The 21,545-nt window shown below is 26.9% G+C and overlaps 10 protein-coding genes across 10 annotated transcripts; 8 read left to right on the top strand and 2 right to left on the bottom strand. All coding sequences in view use genetic code 12, as the record gives it.

The window, feature by feature from the left end:
- Positions 1-656: 656 nt before the first annotated feature.
- OST1 (dolichyl-diphosphooligosaccharide--protein glycotransferase subunit) lies at positions 657-2,057 on the top strand (the record flags this gene model as incomplete). The annotated part of the gene is made up of 1 exon (XM_051760333.1): positions 657-2,057. The coding sequence occupies one exon, from the start codon at positions 657-659 to the stop codon at positions 2,055-2,057; it is 1,401 nt and encodes a 466-aa protein (XP_051611991.1).
- A 1,269-nt stretch (positions 2,058-3,326) lies between these two features.
- Positions 3,327-4,196, bottom strand: KGF55_005330 (uncharacterized protein; the record flags this gene model as incomplete). Its single annotated transcript, XM_051760332.1, has 1 exon — positions 3,327-4,196. One exon carries the CDS (start codon positions 4,194-4,196, stop codon positions 3,327-3,329), a length of 870 nt encoding a protein of 289 aa, XP_051611990.1.
- A 154-nt stretch (positions 4,197-4,350) lies between these two features.
- PRE3 (proteasome core particle subunit beta 1) lies at positions 4,351-5,091 on the top strand (the record flags this gene model as incomplete). Its single annotated transcript, XM_051760331.1, has 1 exon — positions 4,351-5,091. The coding sequence occupies one exon, from the start codon at positions 4,351-4,353 to the stop codon at positions 5,089-5,091; it is 741 nt and encodes a 246-aa protein (XP_051611989.1).
- A 225-nt stretch (positions 5,092-5,316) lies between these two features.
- On the top strand, positions 5,317-6,429 carry BAT22 (Bat22p; the record flags this gene model as incomplete). The annotated part of the gene is made up of 1 exon (XM_051760330.1): positions 5,317-6,429. One exon carries the CDS (start codon positions 5,317-5,319, stop codon positions 6,427-6,429), a length of 1,113 nt encoding a protein of 370 aa, XP_051611988.1.
- Positions 6,430-8,522: 2,093 nt separating this feature from the next.
- On the top strand, positions 8,523-10,482 carry GAP2 (amino acid permease; the record flags this gene model as incomplete). The annotated part of the gene is made up of 3 exons (XM_051760329.1): positions 8,523-8,874; positions 8,940-9,037; positions 9,169-10,482. 3 exons carry the CDS (start codon positions 8,523-8,525, stop codon positions 10,480-10,482), a joined length of 1,764 nt encoding a protein of 587 aa, XP_051611987.1.
- Positions 10,483-11,962: 1,480 nt separating this feature from the next.
- KGF55_005326 (uncharacterized protein) lies at positions 11,963-12,613 on the top strand (the record flags this gene model as incomplete). The annotated part of the gene is made up of 1 exon (XM_051760327.1): positions 11,963-12,613. The coding sequence occupies one exon, from the start codon at positions 11,963-11,965 to the stop codon at positions 12,611-12,613; it is 651 nt and encodes a 216-aa protein (XP_051611986.1).
- Positions 12,614-14,191: 1,578 nt separating this feature from the next.
- On the top strand, positions 14,192-14,881 carry KGF55_005325 (uncharacterized protein; the record flags this gene model as incomplete). Its single annotated transcript, XM_051760326.1, has 1 exon — positions 14,192-14,881. The coding sequence occupies one exon, from the start codon at positions 14,192-14,194 to the stop codon at positions 14,879-14,881; it is 690 nt and encodes a 229-aa protein (XP_051611985.1).
- A 1,606-nt stretch (positions 14,882-16,487) lies between these two features.
- On the top strand, positions 16,488-17,159 carry KGF55_005324 (uncharacterized protein; the record flags this gene model as incomplete). Its single annotated transcript, XM_051760325.1, has 1 exon — positions 16,488-17,159. The coding sequence occupies one exon, from the start codon at positions 16,488-16,490 to the stop codon at positions 17,157-17,159; it is 672 nt and encodes a 223-aa protein (XP_051611984.1).
- A 398-nt stretch (positions 17,160-17,557) lies between these two features.
- Positions 17,558-19,894, top strand: KGF55_005323 (DEAH-box ATP-dependent RNA helicase; the record flags this gene model as incomplete). The annotated part of the gene is made up of 1 exon (XM_051760324.1): positions 17,558-19,894. The coding sequence occupies one exon, from the start codon at positions 17,558-17,560 to the stop codon at positions 19,892-19,894; it is 2,337 nt and encodes a 778-aa protein (XP_051611983.1).
- A 69-nt stretch (positions 19,895-19,963) lies between these two features.
- FOX3 (Fox3p) lies at positions 19,964-21,193 on the bottom strand (the record flags this gene model as incomplete). Its single annotated transcript, XM_051760323.1, has 1 exon — positions 19,964-21,193. One exon carries the CDS (start codon positions 21,191-21,193, stop codon positions 19,964-19,966), a length of 1,230 nt encoding a protein of 409 aa, XP_051611982.1.
- Positions 21,194-21,545: the final 352 nt, after the last annotated feature.

Genomic DNA, 21,545 nt, shown 5'->3' with positions numbered 1-21,545 from the left:
TTGAAATGGTTATGATTGTTGATAAAGACTTGTTGTCAACCAATCTATCTTAGTTTGCTATTATTAAAATTTGGTTGTAAAATTATTTTATAGAAAATTGAGGGCCAATTGAGAAAAAAATAATTCTCATTTATTTACAATTTTTTAATGTACTGTAGAGTTAGACAGGGAATCAAGGGTAGAGTAGAGAACAGAATCAAAATATATTCGATTCTAGGTTTTTCTAAAAGCTAATTGATAATTAGGTTCTTCATTCAATCTATCTCCTGCTAGGTCATTATTTCTTTGTACTCATTCCTTACTTCCGTAACTTTGTTTGTTAAAAAGTCTCGTACATGGTTAAGTGCCGGAGCTTAGAACTTCATTAATCTCAAAAACAAATATCAATATCAAATTATTGTCATAATACCAATCATGATCTATACGCGATACTAGATCTAAAATTCTCACTCTTGTGTATCCAAGATCTTTGTTGATAATAGTATAACTCTAGAAGATCTTATAATATTTATTAACACTTTTCCATTGAACATTTTTGCACTACTTTTTGATCTTATGTATTTGACGTGTTTATACTGTTTTGTAATTTTTCAAGCACCGATAGTTATTGAACATTAGATTTTCAAACTAACATACTACCACATCCTTCACTAATTATGTTGAGGCAGTTTATATTATCAATTGGATTAATACTATCCATATGTATTGCTTCACAAAGTTTATACACATTTTCACCAGATTGGGAAAATACTCATTATATGCGTACAATTGATCTAAGTAAATCATATGTTAAAGAAACTGATTTAATTGATATAAAAAATATTGCAACAACTCCATTAAAAGAATATATATATACTATAAATGATGGATTTGATAGTGTTGATAATTTATCAATGATTTCTTTTCAATTAAATGATCAATTAATTGAAATTCCTTTTGAAATTATAGTACCAAATAAAATTTATAAATTAAAATTACCATTACCTGTATCACCAAATTCAAATTTAGAAATTAAAGTAAATTATGTATATATTAATCAATTAAAATCAATACCTTCAAAAATCAAATTAGAAGATACTCAACAATTATTATTCAAGACTAATAAATTTCCATTTTCTCCTTATGTTACAAAGGATTATACTATGTCATTAACTGGAATGTCAAAAGGTCAAGAAATGGATTTAAATATTGATGATAAAGTAAATTCAACTGAAAATGTACCAGTTTTAGAACCAAGAGTTGATAATCAATCTTTAAAATATGGTCCTTTAATTGAAGATTTACATCCATTTACTTTAAAACCAATGGGATTAATGTATGATCATAATAGACCATTAACTGAAGTTATAAATTTAAATAGATCAATATGGTTACCTGGTTCAAATGTAAATAAAGTATCAATTGAAGAATATTATGAATTAACTAATTCTGGTGCACAATTATCTTCTGGATTTAGTAGAGTTGATTGGATGAAAGGTAGATATGAAGGTACACGTAATCATTGGGCTTTAAGTCATTTAGAATTTCCCTTGGTGAATAGAGATCTTGATGATTATTATTATACTGATAAAGTTGGAGTTGTATCAAGTCATAAAAAAATTTCAAATCATTTATTATTACTGCCTAGATTCCCCATATTTGGAGGTTGGCATTATAATTTTACATTAGGTTGGTCAGAAAATTTAAACAATTTTATTCATAAAATAAATAATGATGAATATATTATTAAATTTCCAATTTTAAATACTTTAAGAGATACAGTTTATGATAATGTTTATTTAGAATTTTATTTACCTGAAGGTTCTATATTTGAAGATGTTGTTTCTCCTATACCTTATACTGATGTTACAGTATCAAATGAATTATCATATTTTGATGTTTCAAAAGGTCATGTTAAAGTAACAATACACTACAAGGATTTATTTGATGATATTTTTAAATTAGAAGTATTTTTGAAATATAAATATGAAACAGTTAATATTTTTATTAAAATTGGTAAAATTTCAGGTTTTGTATTTATAGGATTAATGAGTTATTATTTCTTAAATTTGTTATAGGGCATAAGATAAAATTATAGAGTTAGGATGAATGGATATGTTAAAATGTTTAGATTATCTATTGATATTTGTTTCTGTAGAAAATTCGGTCGATAGGTCGAAAAAAAAAACGAGCTTCTAAATCTTACGCAAACAATTTACTACCTTTATTCAATAATATCACTTCAATTCAAATTAACTCAAAGCAATGAATTAAATGTCAGATTTTCCAATAGTTCAAATAAAAAACCTTTCATATACAACAACAAATAAACAAATTTTTGAATTCTTTAGCCAATATGGTTCAATATATCAATTAAGAAAAAATTCAAATCAACAAGGTATAATATATATAATTTATTATAATTTTAAATCTGCTCAATTAGCTGCTCGTGAAACAAATGGTGTAAATTTTAATGGAAGATATTTGATTAGTTCTTTATTCCATGTTGATAAATCTAAATTAGGTGATGATGAATTTAAATTAAGAAAAGAACAATTAGATGAATTGAAAAAAATGTATGAAATAGAATGAGAAATTTTTGGATATATAGTAAATGTCAAAAGATATGGAAAAGAATAAGACATCCTGAGAGAACCCAGAGTAAATTAATGAAGAAATGAGGATTTTACTAATCTTAAGTCAAAACTTTTGAAACTAGTGAATAACGGTTTTTGTCAACAGATTTTCTTGAAGTGCTGAACTCATTCATTTTGAATAATTTTGTTGTTTCAGTGGTTGTTGTATATGATAACCTATTTCTTTTAATTCCGAATCGTTGAGGAAAAGAATTTATAATTTTGTTTGACAAATGATCAAATGTTTGGTTGGATAATGGTTTAGTCAATATGTCCGCAATTGGATTTTTTTAATATTCAAATACTTTGGTTTGAAGTAAATTTTGTTGTGGAATATATATATGCAATAATTGTTACCGAAACTATGATTTGGAACCAATTATTACTGTTGGGAAACCAACAACACTCAACGATTCAGAATTGAAAGAAATAGGAATCATATACAACAACCCTTACATCATTCATCAATACAACAACACAGATGAAAGGGAAGTTATTGTAACAGCATCTTAATTTATCTCCAATTCCAGAATTTTATCGATTGCTAAATAATGATTTAAGTAAAATTATCAAAGTATCCTCCATATTAGTATATTTGAGAGAATGACAAAAATCTCGATCACTGATGTATTCTTTCATTTCATATTTAATACAACAGAAAGAAAACGTCATTTCAAACTACATCATAAAAATCAATAAATAAACTTATTATTAAAATTTCCTATTACTTCTTATATCAGTAATTGTCTCTCTTTTATAAACTTTTTTGAAATAAATCCCACCTAATGCTAACATTAACAATATAATAAAAAACAAAGGATATAAAGAACTTGATTTTTTAATTTCTTCATCAATTTTTAAATCATCTTGTGGTTCTTCACCACTTGCTCCAGATTTTAATTGATTTGATTTTTCTTTTGCTTCTTGTAAATCTTTATCAAATATTGAAGTTTGTATATCACTTATAAATATAGATTCCATTGGTTTATTCATTTCAGAATCAACTTCAACATTACTTATTTTATTTAATGTATCAAATCCATCAATTAATTGACCAAATACAACATGAATACCATCTAAATGTGGAATTTTTTCAATATTTGTTATAAAAAATTGACAACCATTTGTATTTGGTCCAGAATTTGCCATTGACAATCTACCTAATTTATCATGTTTTATTAAGAAATTTTCATCATTAAATTTTTCACCATAAATCAGTTGTGAACCTGTACCATCTTGTTTGATAATATCACCACCTTGAATCATAAAATTATTTATTATTCTATGAAATTTACTATTCTTATAACCAAAACCTTGAGTCATTGTTGATAATTGATAAAAATTTTCAACTGTTATTGGTACAATTTCTCCAAATAATCCTAATGTTAATTTACCTAAAAATTTTGTAGTTGTTTGATCATTTTCATTACCTTGTGATATTGAAAATATTATTTTATGAGTTACTTTTGGATCTCCTTCAACATGTTTTTGTTCTTGTTTTGATATTGAAAATGATGTTTCTGGTATTATCAGTGATATAATAAGACTAATAAATAGAAGTATGGTAGTAACCAACATCATTTTATTGTCTTAATTATAAGGAATGTTTAAAACTGTTGATAAATCTGAAATTGATATTGATTGAATTACGTGTGTGTGTCAGGTGGTCTAGTTAAACGTGTAAGCCTTTAGTCACATGACTACCACCGAAACTGTCCCAAGAGAAAAATACAAAATGAAACAAACATTTTCGAAACATAGTGGCAATCAGTGTACTTCAATTCAATTTAAGCATCAGCAAACAATGAATGGGATTTCAGTAGATATCAATCACTTGAAAAAGGGTGAAGTCAATTTGGGTACATCAATAATGGCAGTTAAATTTAAAGATGGAGTAATATTAGGAGCAGATTCACGTACAACAACAGGATCATATATTGCAAATAGAGTAACAGATAAATTAACTCAAATTCATGATACAATATATTGTTGTAGATCAGGTTCTGCTGCAGATACTCAAGCAGTAGCAGATATTGTTAAATATTATTTACAAACTTATTCTTCACAATTACCTTCTGGTCAAAAACCGACAACAGATATTGCAGCAAATGTATTTCAAGAAATGTGTTATAATAATAAAGATAATGTAACTGCTGGAATTATATGTGCAGGTTATGATGATAAATATGGAGGATCAGTATATTCAATACCAATTGGTGGGTCAATTCATAAACAAGATTATGCAATAGCAGGAAGTGGATCTACTTTCATTTATGGTTGGTGTAATGAAAATTATAAACCTGATATGGAAAAAGATGAAACTATAACATTTATAAAAACTGCTTTAGCAGAAGCTATTAAATGGGATGGATCTTCAGGTGGTGTTATAAGAATGGTAATATTAACTAAAGATGGTGTAGAAAGATTAATTTTTTACCCTGATGAATATGGTAAATTAACTCAAAGGATTTTATAAATAGAATATACGAAATAATACGAAATAATAATGTGTTAAATTGAATGCTGACTAATACTTAGATCTAATAAGCTGTACTTATTCATTGAAATATAGTCTCCTCTTATAACCGAGAATTGACTCAATGATTTGAAAAAAAAAAAACATGAAATATCCATAAACTATATAAATTTGGAATAATAGTCACTAATTGACAATATTCTATAGAATCAAAAATCAACCAAGATGTCTGCTCCATTAGATGCTTCAAAATTAGTTATTGAAAAAACTACAACACCAAAACAAAAACATGCAAAAGAAGATTTAATATTTGGAAAATATTTTACTGATCATATGTTAGAAATAGAATGGGATTCCAAAAATGGTTGGGGAATTCCTAAAATTTCACCATATCATAATTTAAGTTTAGATCCAGCAACATGTGTATTTCATTATGCATTTGAATTATTTGAAGGTATGAAAGCTTATAAAGATAAGGAAGGTAATATAAGAACATTTAGAGGTGAAAAAAATATGATTAGAATGAATAAATCAGCAAAAAGAATTGCATTACCTGAATTTAATGGAGATGAATTACAAAAATTAATTGATAAATTATTAATTTTAGATCATGAATTTATACCTGAAGGAGCTGGATATTCATTATATTTAAGACCAACATTAATTGGTACTTCTTCTGGTTTAGGTGTTGGTACTCCAGATAAAGCTTTATTATTTGTTATTGCAAGTCCAGTTGGTCCTTATTATAAAAATGGTTTTAAACCTGTATCATTAGAAGCTACTGATTATGCTGTTCGTGCTTGGCCAGGTGGGGTTGGAGATAAAAAATTAGGAGCAAATTATGCTCCTTGTATTTTACCACAAAAAGAAGCTGCTTCAAAAGGATTTGATCAAAATTTATGGTTATTTGGTGACGAAGGATATATTACTGAAGTTGGTACAATGAATGTATTTTTTGTTATAAAAAATAAAGATGGAAAAAAGGAATTAATAACAGCTCCATTAGATGGTACTATATTAGAAGGTGTTACAAGAGAATCTATATTAGAATTATCAAGAGAAAGATTAGATCCAAAAGAATGGATTATAAGTGAACGTAAATTTACTATACATGATGTTAAAAAAGCAGCAGAAGAAGGAAATTTAATAGAAGCTTTTGGTGCAGGAACAGCAGCTGTTGTATCACCAATTAAAAATATTGGTTTTAAAAATCAAGATATTCCTGTACCTGTAAAATTAGGTAATTCTGGTGAATTAACTTCTCAAGTTGCAGAATGGATAAGAGAAATTCAATATGGTGAAAAAGAATTTAAAAATTGGTCCAGAGTAGCTAAATGAATAGATGTAGTCTGATAAATAATAAATATGGAGTTTTGAATTTTTAAAAAATAGAAATAATCGTCAATAGATCAATAACATCTTAGCTTTAGTGCTCGTATGACTTCTTCATTTGTAACTTAAGTCTGAAATCAAAGTTTATGTGGGGAAAACACATTTTGTATACTTTGATTTAACATTATTTTGTGTTCAATACGGCACTTTGTAAAAAATTTGATGAAAGGCTTCACCAAAATAAATATTATTACAACGGAATATCAAAAAGCAAAGAAAAATTTTAAAAATCTCTGACCCTTTACGACACAGTTCGAAGTTAAGAAAAAAAACTTTAAGTGAAAAGAAATAAAATTATTTGACAGTTGATAAGATTTCTTGGTGGAAAAAGAAAAGAGTGGAAAATTGACGTTTCATGTAAATTATTCATTAAAATTTATATGGTCTTTTCGATTTCAATTTATAGAATAAGTGGAAATAATATCAACAAATCAGTTAACAAGTAAGTACTCGTACATTCAGTGATACAATATACTTTAAATAGTTTGAAAACATGGTTATTTTTGAATCTGTTGATTGTTTATTCAACTTTTCGTAAATCAAAGATGTTTCAAAGACAACAAAAAAGATTTCAGCTTTAACCGCTATCTCAATTATGTAGAAATTCCATTTATAAAAAAGGCATTTGAGTATAATATGTATTGTTGACTAAAATTGTAAAAGTATAAATTGATAAGAGAAAGTAAAAGAGCTTAAATTAAGATTAATAGGCTGAATTTTAGTAGAGCAACATTTAAAAGTTCAGGCGGAAGGTTTTTGGCGGGGTTTAATCTATAGCGCCCTAAAGGGTCTCATAATAAATTTAATTCTCGTTCCAAAATCTCGTCATAAAATTTGGAAAAAATTAGGTGAAGATAAAGAAATAAAATTTTAAAACAATAAGGTACTCAATATTAAACTATCAAAAACTATAAATTTTAAAATTACATTGATATCAGTCGAAAATAGAAATTCAATTTACATTTGATACATTTCAGACATTACAATTACCATATTCCACTTCTCAACCAATTGAAAGATTGTAAATGTCAAAGGCGACTATTGACAAGAATATTACATTAATCATTCAAATCAATCTATTTGAAATTATGATAATGGAGAGAATTTAATATTATTGTTAGTGGATCTACTTTTATGCAATCAACTTACTATTATTAGAATTATAGGGTGACACGTCTATAGTACATGATCTTTATTTTACGGTTTATTACTACACTCAATACTAAGACGATAGTGTTCAGAGAAGTATTCAGGCATGGAATGATTAACAACCTCATCATTATTTGGAATTCAAGATCGAGTGATACTGTGAAACTCAGCATTGTATACTTAAATTTTTCATGATTATATTAATAAACTTACTAAGGATATGAAGTACATTTTCTCATTCGTGTATCAATGTTACTTTCAGTAAGAGAAGAGAAATTAATTTAAACGATTTATACAAACGTAAATCATTACTAAACGAGTTGAGTTAACCTTGGATTGATTGATCAATCTTAACTTGAATAAAATAATACGGCATTTTGAATTTATTCCAAAATACTAAAATCTTCTATCAAATTTAATTAGTTTTGTTGCATTAAGTTAACGGGGTTATCTTAAATTTAATTTAATTTTTTATCAACTATTGTTTCACTATTCAGAATTAATAGTTAACTAGTCCTATTATATGATTCTCTTCATAGTAGACTTTAATCTATCTAATGGGCTTATAAATCTTCTATTGTTTTGTGTCAAAATATACTTTCAATGTTTGACTGATAAGGATCAATAATAAAAAATTAAGTACTGTAGTAAATGTACAATAGATTATATTCAATTATTATGTATTTTTTTGCATTGTATTGTTTTTATTGATAACGATTTTTTATATTAATTCATTTAACATTCAACATTTAATATCTAAACGTTCAACATTTTACAATTGATATATAAATAATAACTGATTTCTTCCAAATTTTTAATTAAGGATTTTTGAAAAACTTCTTCAAACTTACTTCTATTCAGTTCAACTCAAAAAAACATTTTACATTAAAATGCCTGAAAAAGAATTAGATTACATAAGATCAAGAGAAGCAGCAAGTTCAGATGAAAAAAATGGAGGAGTTTATATTGATGCATTTGATGCTCAAGATTCCAACCCTCCATTAAAAGGTTGGGCAAAATTTAAAGATGGTTTTAAAAAAGCAAATGCTGATGAATTAGGTATTGATCCAAATTTAACAGAAGCTGAAAAAATTGCTGTTATGACTGCAAATTCTCCTTTATCAAGATCTTTAAAAAATAGACATTTACAAATGATTGCTATTGGTGGATCTATTGGTACTGGTTTATTTGTTGGTTCTGGTTCTTCTTTACATACTGGTGGTCCAGCTGGTTTATTAATTGGTATGTTTTTTAATTAATTTTTGAAACAATCTATGAAGTGATATACTAACTAAGAAATAATTTAGCTTATATATTGATTGGTACTATGATTTTCTGTACTGTTCATTCATTGGGAGAATTAGCTACTACTTTCAGTGTCAGTGGTGCTTTTGTCACTTATAATGTATGTATTAATAATTTTAAAATTGATATTGCTAGTTTCACATTTTATTGCTACCAAATTTGTTTGACATATGAAACATTTTGCAATTTATAATAATTCTTGTCATGATAAAAATACTAACTCCATCTTAGTCTAGATTTATTGATCCATCTTGGGGTTTTGCTATGGCATGGAATTATGCTATGCAATGGTTAGTTGTTTTACCATTAGAATTAGTTGCGGCATCATTAACTATAAAATATTGGGATGCAAAAACAAATCCTGCAGCATATGTTGTTATATTTTATGTTTTAATTATTGCTATAAATTTCTTTGGTGTTAGAGGTTATGGAGAAGCAGAATTTATATTTAGTGCAGTTAAAGTTTTAGCAGTTTGTGGATTTATTATTTTGGGTATTGTTTTATGTGCTGGTGGTGCACCAAATGGTCAAGGTTATATTGGTGGAAAATATTGGCAAAATCCTGGTGCTTTTGCAAATGGTGTTAAGGGAGTTATAACAGTATTTGTTGGTGCTGCTTTTGCATTTGCTGGTACTGAATTAGCTGGTTTAGCTTCTGCAGAAACTGCAAATCCAAGAAAAGCTATACCAAAAGCTTGTAAACAAGTATTTTGGAGAATTACTTTATTTTATGTTATTTGTTTAACTTTAGTTGGTTTATTAGTTCCTTATACTGATGAAAGATTATTTACTGCTGATACTTATGCTGCTGCTTCTCCATTTGTTATTGCTATTAAAAATGGTGGAATTTCAGGTTTACCATCAGTTATGAATGTTGTTATTATGATTGCAGTTTTATCAGTTGGTAATTCATCAGTATTTGGTTCTTCAAGAACTTTAGCTGCTTTAGCTGCTTCAAATCAAGCTCCAAAAATTTTTGGATATATTGATAAAACTGGTAGACCATTAGTTGGTATAATTGTTCAATTAATTGTTGGAGCATTATGTTTCTTAGCTGCTTCACCAAAAGAAAATTTAGTTTTTAATTGGTTATTAGCTTTATCAGGATTATCATCAATTTTTACTTGGGGTTCAATCAATTTATGTCTTATTAGATTTAGAAGAGCTTTAAAAGTTCAAGGTAGAGATACAAATGAATTAGTTTATGTTTCTCAACCAGGATTAATTGGAGCTTATTGGGGTTTAATTTTAAATTTAGTTGTTTTATGTTTACAATTTTGGATAGCTGTTTGGCCATTAGGTGAACCACCAAGTGCTGAAGCATTTTTTATGAATTTTTTAACTGTTCCAGTTGTATTGGTATTTTATGTTGGTCATAAGATTTATTCAAAAAATTTAAAATTCTTTTATAGAGCTAATGAAATTGATATTGATACTGGTAGATCTGATTTAGATTTAGATTTAGTTAAACAAGAAATTGCTGAAGAAAAAGCTTATATTAAATCAAAACCATTTTATAAAAGAGTTTATTATTTCTGGTGTTAGGAAAATCATAATTTGAATCATTATTTTCAAATATCAAATGGACAATTTTGGATTTAATGGTCATTTAAAATTGTTTAATTTAATTTAGTTCTTATCATATAGTTTTAAAATAAAAAAAATTGTAATTACATGTATATTATTAAGATTGATTATAAGAAATTGTAGTAAAAGTGTTAATCGTTTCAAGCTGTACTATTTCTAAGTGACAGGCTTATTATGAATTTTCTTAATTGAAAGCATTTTTCTCAGGTATTTAAATGAATTGTATCAACATCATCGTAAATTAATTCGGTCATAATATCCCATCTTATCCATTGCTTACTAGTTGACGAAGCTCATAAGTCAAAGTGCTTAATGACCTCAAATTTTTTGTTTCTTTCTGATCAAAACTCTGGTATATTAAATTTGGGTTGAAATTTATGAACCAACATTTACATACGATGACATATTGTTACGTACTTCAGAATTTCTCCTTACATGTGTTTGCTTGATAAAGTTTACTCAAGGAGGGTATAAAATCTTTTAGGAAAATTAGGTTCGAAATGAGGAGGAAGAAAATGAAGTTAAAACTTTTATCCAGAACATTGATGGATAATAAAAATAAGAACCTAAATCCGTATTGATAAAGAAGATATAAAGAAATCAACTAAATTGCATGCAAATTATTGATGGAAATCACTATTCAATTTCAATTTAAAATAAAATAATTTTATTGAACGGACAAAATGTTCCTTCGCAAAAGTTTATTACACATCTGAATAATCCTTCACAGAGAAATTTGTTAATACCCTACAACCTTTCCACTATTCATCACTAATTGACTCGAATAGTAAAGACTAATTTACCTGAATGAGTCTGATGAGATAAAAATGGAATAAGAATATACATGCTCATTGATGCAATCAACTTATTTTCATCAACATTCACGAAATTGTGTTTCGAAAAGCCAAATCAGATCAACACTTTTCCATTGAAAATCTGAATCAAAAGTACTCAGTTGTGAATGAGTTAGTGAGTGGTAAAACGCAATAGTGCTTATCATTAAATCAAAACTGATTTTTTATATCATTAGTTTGAGTTGGTCACAAAGAATGAATGATCATAATAAATTGTCAATAAATTGCAATTCTTGAGTTGCATCGATATTAAGTCTGTGGTATTGGTAACGGCATATATGATTACATTGGAAACACCTAGTTTTGGAGGTAATTCGGATTTATCAATCTACCGATTTTTTCATAGTTTAGAAGATGGGTTTATTATGAGATCTCAGATCTGTCGAGCTTCAAAATTCCATCCCAACATACATACTTAATCAAATAGAGTAGCATATCAGGTAAATGCATCAAAAAAAGTTTAAAAAGGAATTAAATTCTACAAACATTGAAAACTAAAATTCACCGCTTTTTTTTTATATAATAAGATTAAAGACTTCATTCAAAACATACAAATTAAAATACATTCAAGATTTTCGAAAAGAATGGAACTAGAATTTGATAATTTTGAGGAAAGGAATGATGGTTATGATGACGATGAATTGCCAAGTGTTCAACAACTTCTTCAAGAACTTCAACAGGTGAATAAAATTTTAAAAGTACTAAAACTTGCAGAACAACAATTGAATCAATTGGATCATGAAGAAGAAAAATGGCAACAAAAACAAGAAGAAAAAGAACATCAACAAAAACTGAACAGATGCAGAAACAGAAACAGAAACAAAAACAAATACAAAAACAACAACAAAAACAAAAACAACAACAAAAGCAACAACGGTAACAAAGATGATAATAATAATAACAACAACAACAACAGCCCATCACCAATTACACATGATGATAATAATATTGATCAATCGCAGGAACAACAATTAGAACTACAATTGCATCATAAACAGCAAAAATTACATCAAGAACAACAAAAATTACAACAAAAACAACAACAAATTTTACAACTAAAGCAAGTAGTTGATCATCAATTCCAACAAATGAACCAAAATTTCATCAACCACAATTTTATGAACTATAACTTCATGAATTACAACTTCTTCAACTGCAACAACTACTACTTTAATTATGTCAAAAATTACATTAATCATACAACAACAGCATCAACAATGACAGCTAGGGAATAATTGCTATAAAGATTAATTTTTTTTGGGTTAACAAATACAAGGTATGTGTCATATTAAATTAATATACTTAATTATTTAATATGTGTTGAATAGTTTTAAATTATGATCCTCCAAGTTTATATTTTGTATATGTTACTCTTTAATACAAACAATCTCTTCATTATATACTATTCTTCAATGTACTAAATTTACATAAATTCATTTAGAATGTATTCTTTGAACTCATAATTATATATCATAATTCTTACTTGAGAAATTTTATACCCCAGAGCCACTAAAACTTAATAATAATTTCATTAACATATGATTTTAATAACATTATATGGTTTTTAACTTCATTCATGTTCATGTTGATAATAAAGTAGAGTACTTATAGTGACATAGAAGGCTGATTCAAGATTACAAAACAGGATCAGTCTATAAAAATTAACAATCAGAAATCTCAACTCTATACAGAAAGTTTAATTCTTTACATATTAGCAAGCTAAACTACTGATGTAAATAAAAAAAACAGATCGATAATCTTATATAGTTTTTATTATGTATATCCTAATCGTATAAAATTAGCTTGAAAGTATCTTATATTATGCCCAATCTTAGATTTGGTGTTACCTAACCTAAAACGCTACTTAAAAAAAAAAAGCGCCATAAGGCTAAATAGGAAGTAAAATTGATTGAAGGAAAATTAATAGAAGAAGGCAACACAACAATTTACTTTATATTCAATATGAACAAGACAAATGAAGTAAATAATCCAAATGTTTATTAGTCATAGATCTACCACGCTTCTGGCTTTGAAAGTGCTTGGTAATATTTGCTTCACTTGATGGTATGATTTACTACAAAATTGAGTCCATGGCGAATGTTTTTAATCAATAAATATCAAAGTTCATCAACTAAATAATTGATACGTGTAAATTAATCCATACATGTACTTTCATTATAATATTTTACATTAATTGGAGTACAACTGTTTTCTTTAAATCAAATTCAGAACACTTTAGAATATTATGTGTTGATATGAGCTAAAAATGAAAATTGTTCCTGCGCATTAACGCGGTCTATTTATTTTCAGTAATATTCACTTGTTTGTTTCTCAGAAAGTCAAGTCGTATTCATAATTTCCATTAGGACCTCTTTGGATGAAAGTATTCGGGTGTAAATAACTTAGTAAGTGTTATGAAGGGCTCTAGTGTTTGGTAGTTCAGTGATATGTCTTGAGTTGGTGATTAAAATGATTGATCAATTTGATTATAAACTATCAATAGAAATGTGTTTCTTGGGAGTGGTGCTACATTGAGTTGAAGTTCGTAAGTGTGTTAATGAGATATATACATTGAATTGGATACACCAAGTTTGGAAAGAAAGCCAATACACACTCATAATATAAATTTATCTTGAGATCTTCAGATCTGTTGAATTTTAAAACTCCATCCCAACACACATATTTAATTTAAATAGCGTTGCAAAAAAGTTGAAAAGGGTGATAAATTCTCAAATCATCGAAAATCAAAAGTTCACCACTTATTTTTTTAAAGAAGATCCTAAAACTCATTCAAAACTTTCAATTCTACCTAAATGCATTCGGGATTCAGGAAAAGAGTGAAACTCAGACTTAATAAATTTAAAAAATGGGGCCATGATCACAACAATAACAACACCATTAAAAACAACAACAACAATAATAATAATAATAATAATAGTAATAGTAATAGCAATAACAATAACAATAACAACAATAACAACAGTAACAGTAATAGTTATGATATCAGTAAAATCACTAATGACAATAATGAATATAACTACCATAATAGCAATAATAATAATAATAATCAGAATAATGACACTAATGATATTAATGATAATACCATCACATCAATTACAACATATGGTTATGATAATACCGTCACACCAGTTACAACATATGGTGATGATAATAAAGAACAACAAATCCAAATTCTTCATCAACTAGTACATCCACGAGAACAACTAGTAGAGCATCAACGCCAACAAATGGATGCACTACTTTTGCAAATTAAGGAATTAAAATTGCAACATAAAACAAATAGTCAAATTCTCGAGGATCCGCATTCACTAGAACAAACAAATAGAACCTTCTCAGAATTAATTAAAGAACAAAAAGATTTAGAGCAACAAAGAATGGTGTTACGTCAACAACGAAGAGAATTAGTGGAACAACATAAAATAACTTTACTTCAACTCATAGGATTGCATAAACGATTTATGCAATTGCTAAACCGAACTTAGTCGTATGTCTTCATTTGACATTAGGTGTGTGAAACCTGAATTTTTTTTTTTAATACTGCTTTTTCAATATACAAAATATTCACTTTCAAACCTGTAATTTTTTTGTTGCTGTAAAGTGTCTCTTGCTAAAAAGTGTCCATAGTATGGATGGATAAGCGGTTTCTCTAACAAGTATAGTCAATTTCGCTAGGCTAATCAACTTATTGCAAAATTTTGTTGCACACAACAAAAAATTAATGTAAGAAAACCGCGTCGAAAGCTTACCACTTATCATCATATACCAATTGATCCAAATAAAAAAGATCATGCTGTTGTAATATTTAACCTTATTCACATCTTTTTTCATCAAGAGTCGCCGATTTATTCAAATAAAAGAGTGATGTTAAAGTGATTTAAAGGAAGACAAAATTACCCCAATAATTGATTTCTAAAACCAAGAATAGAATGGAAATTATAATATGAAATAGAATGGAAATTATAGTATGAATGAACTACATAAATGGGATGACACTGCTGCGGAAACATTCCACGATCAATAACAACAAAAATTAAAAGAAAATAGGTTCTTTTCATCACCATATACCGAATGTTTCGCCTAATTAATTTTATGATCCGAATCATTTTTCAATAACATCAATCCTCAAGATATAATGAAACCTGAGCAAGACAAGTATCGCTTATTCTTAATGAAGGTACAATGGGAAAAAATAAGTTGAAGAATTTTGACAAGCTGTCTTTAGGTGTTTACTGATACTGATTGTAATCCATATATCAAGCAAATGAGTGGAAGTTAGACAAGTTGTTGGTATCAAATTGGTGTCGCTCATTGAATCATTCGTTATTGGTAATAAGTTGTTAGTCTCCATTGTTAAACTTGTTAGAAGGATTAAGAGATGAAAATTTATTACATGATGAATGGCTCCCCAATCTTTTTGTTTTAGTTTATTAAGGGCAGTTTGTTTATGATTGTTCTTCGGTCAATTAACCAGCTAATGGGTGATTCTAAAATCATTTTACTTCAATGATAAGGTGGAACGTGAGCTTCATACCTTTGTTAAGATTAAAACAATTTAAATTCATCAAAATCTCAGGATTTCAAGATTCCAATCTCCTACTTCACCAGATCAAAGTGTTGCAGATCATTCATCAAGATCTTTACCGAATAATGATTCTTATGAACTCAATACTTTATCATCAAATAAATATTATAAGATCTGAATATGAATTTTCAAGTTTTAATCAATCTGTTGATTCCGAAAGCAAATTTGTAAGAGATTAGAAATATAAGTGCATTGTTTCATGTAGTAGAAAGCATTATGTAATCTTAGATGGGCATCTTGATTAAACAATGCCTCCTGCTACATTAATCAATGCTCTTATATTTTTTCTCATTATATTTTCTAATTTAAATATCAATAAATTGATAACAAATCAATCATAATTATAGCCATTTTCAGATCTTGAATTTTCCATTTTTTGCATCTTACATCTTGCATTTTCGATCTAATCTTTCAATGGCGAAAGATATTTAGAAATTGAATAGCTAAAATTAATGGAAAATGATTTGAATTCATTACAAAATACTTTTTGCTATTAATTATAATCAATGACTAATACCAATTCCAATGCTTCAATTCAATCCATATCAAGTGTTAAAAAGTCTTTAAATGATAATGCTGAACCAAATAACTCAGAAATATCAATTCAAGATAATCAGAATCAAAATCAAAATAATGAAAATCAATCACAACAAATAAATATATTAAATTTTAATTCAAATCCACCAATATCAAGAAAAATTCAACCATCATTACAATTAATAAATAATAATTTATATTCCAAAAAATCAATAATTTATAATGATCCAAAAATATTATCAATATATCAATCATTAAAAAATTCAAGTACAATTTTTATAACATCAATATTTTGTTTTATTATAAATTTAAATAATACAAAATTTTCAAATAATGAAAAATTAAATTTATTTAAAGAATTTTATTTAAATGAACAATTTTATAATTTACCTTACGTGGGAGAAATTGAATTAAATAAAGAAGAATTTGAAATAACTTTAAATTTATTTAATGAATTATATTTTGATTATAATTTTATAACTTTAAGTGATTATAATTTAAAAAATAAAAATAAATTTCAGCAAGTAATTAGTGAATGGTTTAAAATTGATCGTGGTATTAATATGGAAAATAATAAAGAATTTATGAGAGAAATTTTAAGTGCTGGATTAAATGATTGGTATTTACATTTACAAAGGTAAATTTAGGTATATTGTTTGGTTATTGAATATTTGAGGATTTGATTATTTGACTATTGAAACATTTGAATTTGAGAATTTGAGACTTTGATTATGACTAGCTAAGTAACTAGAAAAATTACATGATAATGATTATTATTGTTTTTTTGTATAAAACTAGAGTGAACGATAATTGAATAAGAGCTTGACATTCTTGTAGACAACTCTGATACCGGTCATATACTCTTCTATTTGCTCAAACATTATTATCTGAACTGCAAATTCCAGATAGATTCAATTTGTTACACAAAATTAGTTTTGGAACATGAGATGCAAATTAAATTTAAAACATAAATTATCATTTACATCAAACATCAAACAAGTATTACATACTACAAGACAGAGTAACAAGCAACTAAGAAATGGGAGAAAGATCACGTAAAAGACAAAAACTAGAAGAAGAAGAACGAGAGGAAGAAGAAGAAAATAATAAAGAACCAGTAATAGATAATCTAGAAGCAGAATTAGTAGCAGAAGAATCAGAAAAATCATTAAAAGAACATCCACATCCAACTATTGAAGAAAAATTAATACATCATGATCAAGGAGAATTTTCAAATTTGAAACGTCATGAAACAACAGCACAACAAGCAGAAAAATTAGAAAATGGACCAACAAATCCATTTACTGGTTTACAATTTTCTCAAAATTATTTTAAAATTTTAAATATAAGAAGAGATTTACCAGTTCATTCTCAAAGACAAGAATTTTTGCAAATTTATCAAAATAATCAAATAATGGTATTTGTTGGAGAAACAGGGTCCGGAAAAACAACACAAATTCCTCAATTTGTTTTATGGGATGAATTACCTCAATTAATTGGAAAACAAATAGCATGTACTCAACCAAGAAGAGTTGCTGCAATGTCTGTTGCTCAAAGAGTTGCAGATGAAATGGATGTTAAATTAGGTGAAGAAGTTGGTTATAGTATTAGATTTGAAAATAAAACCCTGAATAAAACTATATTAAAATATATGACTGATGGTATGTTATTAAGAGAAGCAATGGATGATAATTTATTATCAAGATATTCTTGTATTATATTAGATGAAGCTCATGAAAGAACAATGGCAACAGATATATTAATGGGATTATTAAAACAAATTATTCAAAGAAGAAAAGATTTAAAAATTATTATAATGTCTGCAACATTAGATGCAGAAAAATTTCAAAATTATTTTAATAAATCCCCGCTTTTAGCAGTACCTGGTAGAACTCATCCTGTTGAAATTTATTATACTCCAGAATTTCAAAAAGATTATTTAGATGCTTCAATAAGAACTGTTTTACAAATTCATCAAACTGAATCCAAGGGAGATATATTATTATTTTTAACAGGTGAAGAAGAAATAGAAGATGCTTGTAAAAAAATTCAATTAGAAAGTGATGAATTAATAAGAGAAGGTAAAACTGGTCCACTCAAAGTTTTACCATTATATGGTTCATTACCTCCAAATCAACAACAAAGAATATTTGAAAAAGCTCCAATATCAAATGATGAAAATAATAAACCTGGTAGAAAAGTTATAATATCAACAAATATTGCTGAAACTTCTTTAACTATTGATGGTATAGTTTATGTTATTGATCCAGGTTTTTCAAAACAAAAAGTTTATAATCCAAGAATAAGAGTTGAATCATTATTAGTTTCTCCTATATCAAAAGCAAGTGCTCAACAAAGAGCAGGTAGAGCAGGTAGAACAAGACCAGGAAAATGTTTTAGATTATATACTGAAGAAGCATTTAAAAAAGAATTAATTCAACAATCATATCCAGAAATTTTAAAATCAAATTTATCTTCTACAGTATTAGAATTAAAAAAATTAGGTATTGATGATTTAGTACATTTTGATTTTATGGATCCTCCTGCTCCTGAAACAATGATGAGAGCATTAGAAGAATTAAATTATTTACAATGTTTATCTGATGATGGTGATTTAACTGCTTTAGGAAGATTAGCTTCAAATTTTCCTCTTGATCCAATGTTAGCAGTAATGTTAATTGGTTCTTCTGCTTATGAATGTTCAGAAGAAATTTTAACAATAGTTGCAATGTTAAGTGTTCCTAATGTATTTATACGTCCAGCAAGTGCAAGACAAAGAGCAGATGATGCAAAATTATCTTTTGCTCATCCAGATAGTGATCATTTAACTTTGGTAAATGTATATGAAGCATTTCTTAATGCTCATGAATCAGATGAAGGAGTACATAAATGGTGTAGAGATAATTTTTTAAATTATAGATCATTAATTTCTGCAAAAAATGTTAAAAATCAATTAATTAAAATTATGGAAAGATATGATTTACCAATAATTTCAAAATATAATGAAATTTCAGAATTTAAATATTGGGAAAATATTAAAAAGGCATTAGTGAGTGGATTTTTTATGCAAGTTGCAAAAAAGAAAAGTGGTGGTTCCAAGGGATATTTGACAATCAAAGATAATCAAGATGTTTTAATTCATCCAAGTACTATTGTTTCAATTAATGGTGAATGGGTAATTTATAATGAATTTGTTTTAACAAGTAAAAATTATATAAGAAATATTACTATTATAAAACCTGAATGGTTAATTGAAATTGCTCCAAAATATTATAATTTAAATCATTTTGTAAAGGGAGATGTTAAATTAAGTTTAGAAAGAGTTATTGATAGAGTTGAAAGTTTGAAAAAAATTGAAAATAAGAAAAAGAAGTAGAAACGCATACCTATAGAATTTAATTTTAATAAACAATTTTAATTCATTATTTGTATATACTATTTAAATCTATTCTTTAACAATAACTGATGCAGCACCCATACCAGTACCAATACACATAGAAGTTAAACCAAATTGACCAGGTTCTAATAATCTTAAAATAGTAGCATATTGTCTTGCACCAGTACAACCCATTGGATGACCTAAAGCAATAGCACCACCATTTAAATTAACTTTATCTTCATTTATACCACAACTTTCAATTGAATATAAACATTGACCAGCAAATGCTTCATTAATTTCAAAAACATTTATATCATCAATTTTTAAATTTAATTGTTTTAAAATTTTTGGTATAGCAACTGCTGGACCAACTCCCATAATTTCTGGTGGTACTCCAACTATAGAACAAGCTAAATATTTAGCTTGTGGTTTAAAACCATTTTTTTCAGCAAATGAACGTTTCATTAATAAAACTAATGCTGCACCATCTGAAACTTGTGATGAATTACCAGCTGATGAAACACCATCATCTTTAAAAGCTGGTTTTATTTTACCTAATTTTTCAGCTGTAACTCCTGGTCTAATACCTTCATCTTCTGAAATAATAACTTCTTTTTCTTTTACTTCATCATCATCATCTTCATTATCTTCATCTTCATCAGCATCTTCATCTTCTTGCCAAACTTTAATTGGTAAAATTTCATCTTTAAATTTACCAGATTTTTGAGCTTTTTCAGCCTTATTATAAGAATTAGCAGCAAATTTATCTTGAACATCTCTTTTAATATTAAATTTTTCACAAACATTTTCATTTGTAATACCCATTGGAATTTGATTTTTTAAAAATTCTTCATTATTTTCATAAGCTGGATCAATTTTAACTAATGCTTGAGGACCATAATCTTTTGTCATTGATTCAACCCCACCAGCTAAACCACATTCAATTTCTCCTAATTTAATTTTATTTGCAACTTGACTAATTGCCATTAAACCAGAAGAACATTGTCTATTTATAGCAACAAATGGTGCACTATAAGGAATACCAGCAGACATTAAAGCAGCTCTATGTTCAAAATCTCCACCTCTTTTATGTAAAACATTACCAATAGCAACATCTTGTATAATTGATGGATCAACACCTGTTTTTTTAACAAATTCTTGAGCTAATTGTCTTAAAATATAATCTGATCCAATATCTTTAAATCCACCTTTACCACCTTTTGTTAAAGCAGTTCTATAAGCTGCAACAACAACAACATCATCTGGATTTTTTTTTAAATATTGTTCTTTTGACATATTGATTTAATGGATATATATATGTGAGTGTTCTGAGTTAATGTAAATATGATATAATGAGATTGTCTTTTGTATTTATCAAACTAGTTTGGATGTAAATGAACAAAGTAGTAATGATAATTTAGTTTATGAATAAATAAGTTGTGTTGTAAAATTATACTTCAATGTAAAATTTTGAAATATTATATTAATAAAACGGGGATTAAGTATATTAAGTATTATTAATATTGTTAAGTATTTATCTTATGAAAAATTAAGTATTAAAGAACATAGAAAGGTAGTGTATAAATTGATAAAATATGGGGAAGAAATATATATAGTATAGAATTCATTAGTAAGGATTTAAATGTAT

The sequence above is a fragment of the Candida pseudojiufengensis genome (genome assembly GCF_024610245.1).
Source record: "Candida pseudojiufengensis strain CBS 10847 chromosome Unknown scaffold27, whole genome shotgun sequence".
NCBI lineage: Eukaryota > Fungi > Ascomycota > Pichiomycetes > Serinales > Debaryomycetaceae > Lodderomyces > Lodderomyces pseudojiufengensis.
Note: the sequence above shows the minus strand (reverse complement) of the source record. Positions and strands in the feature narration are given on the sequence as shown.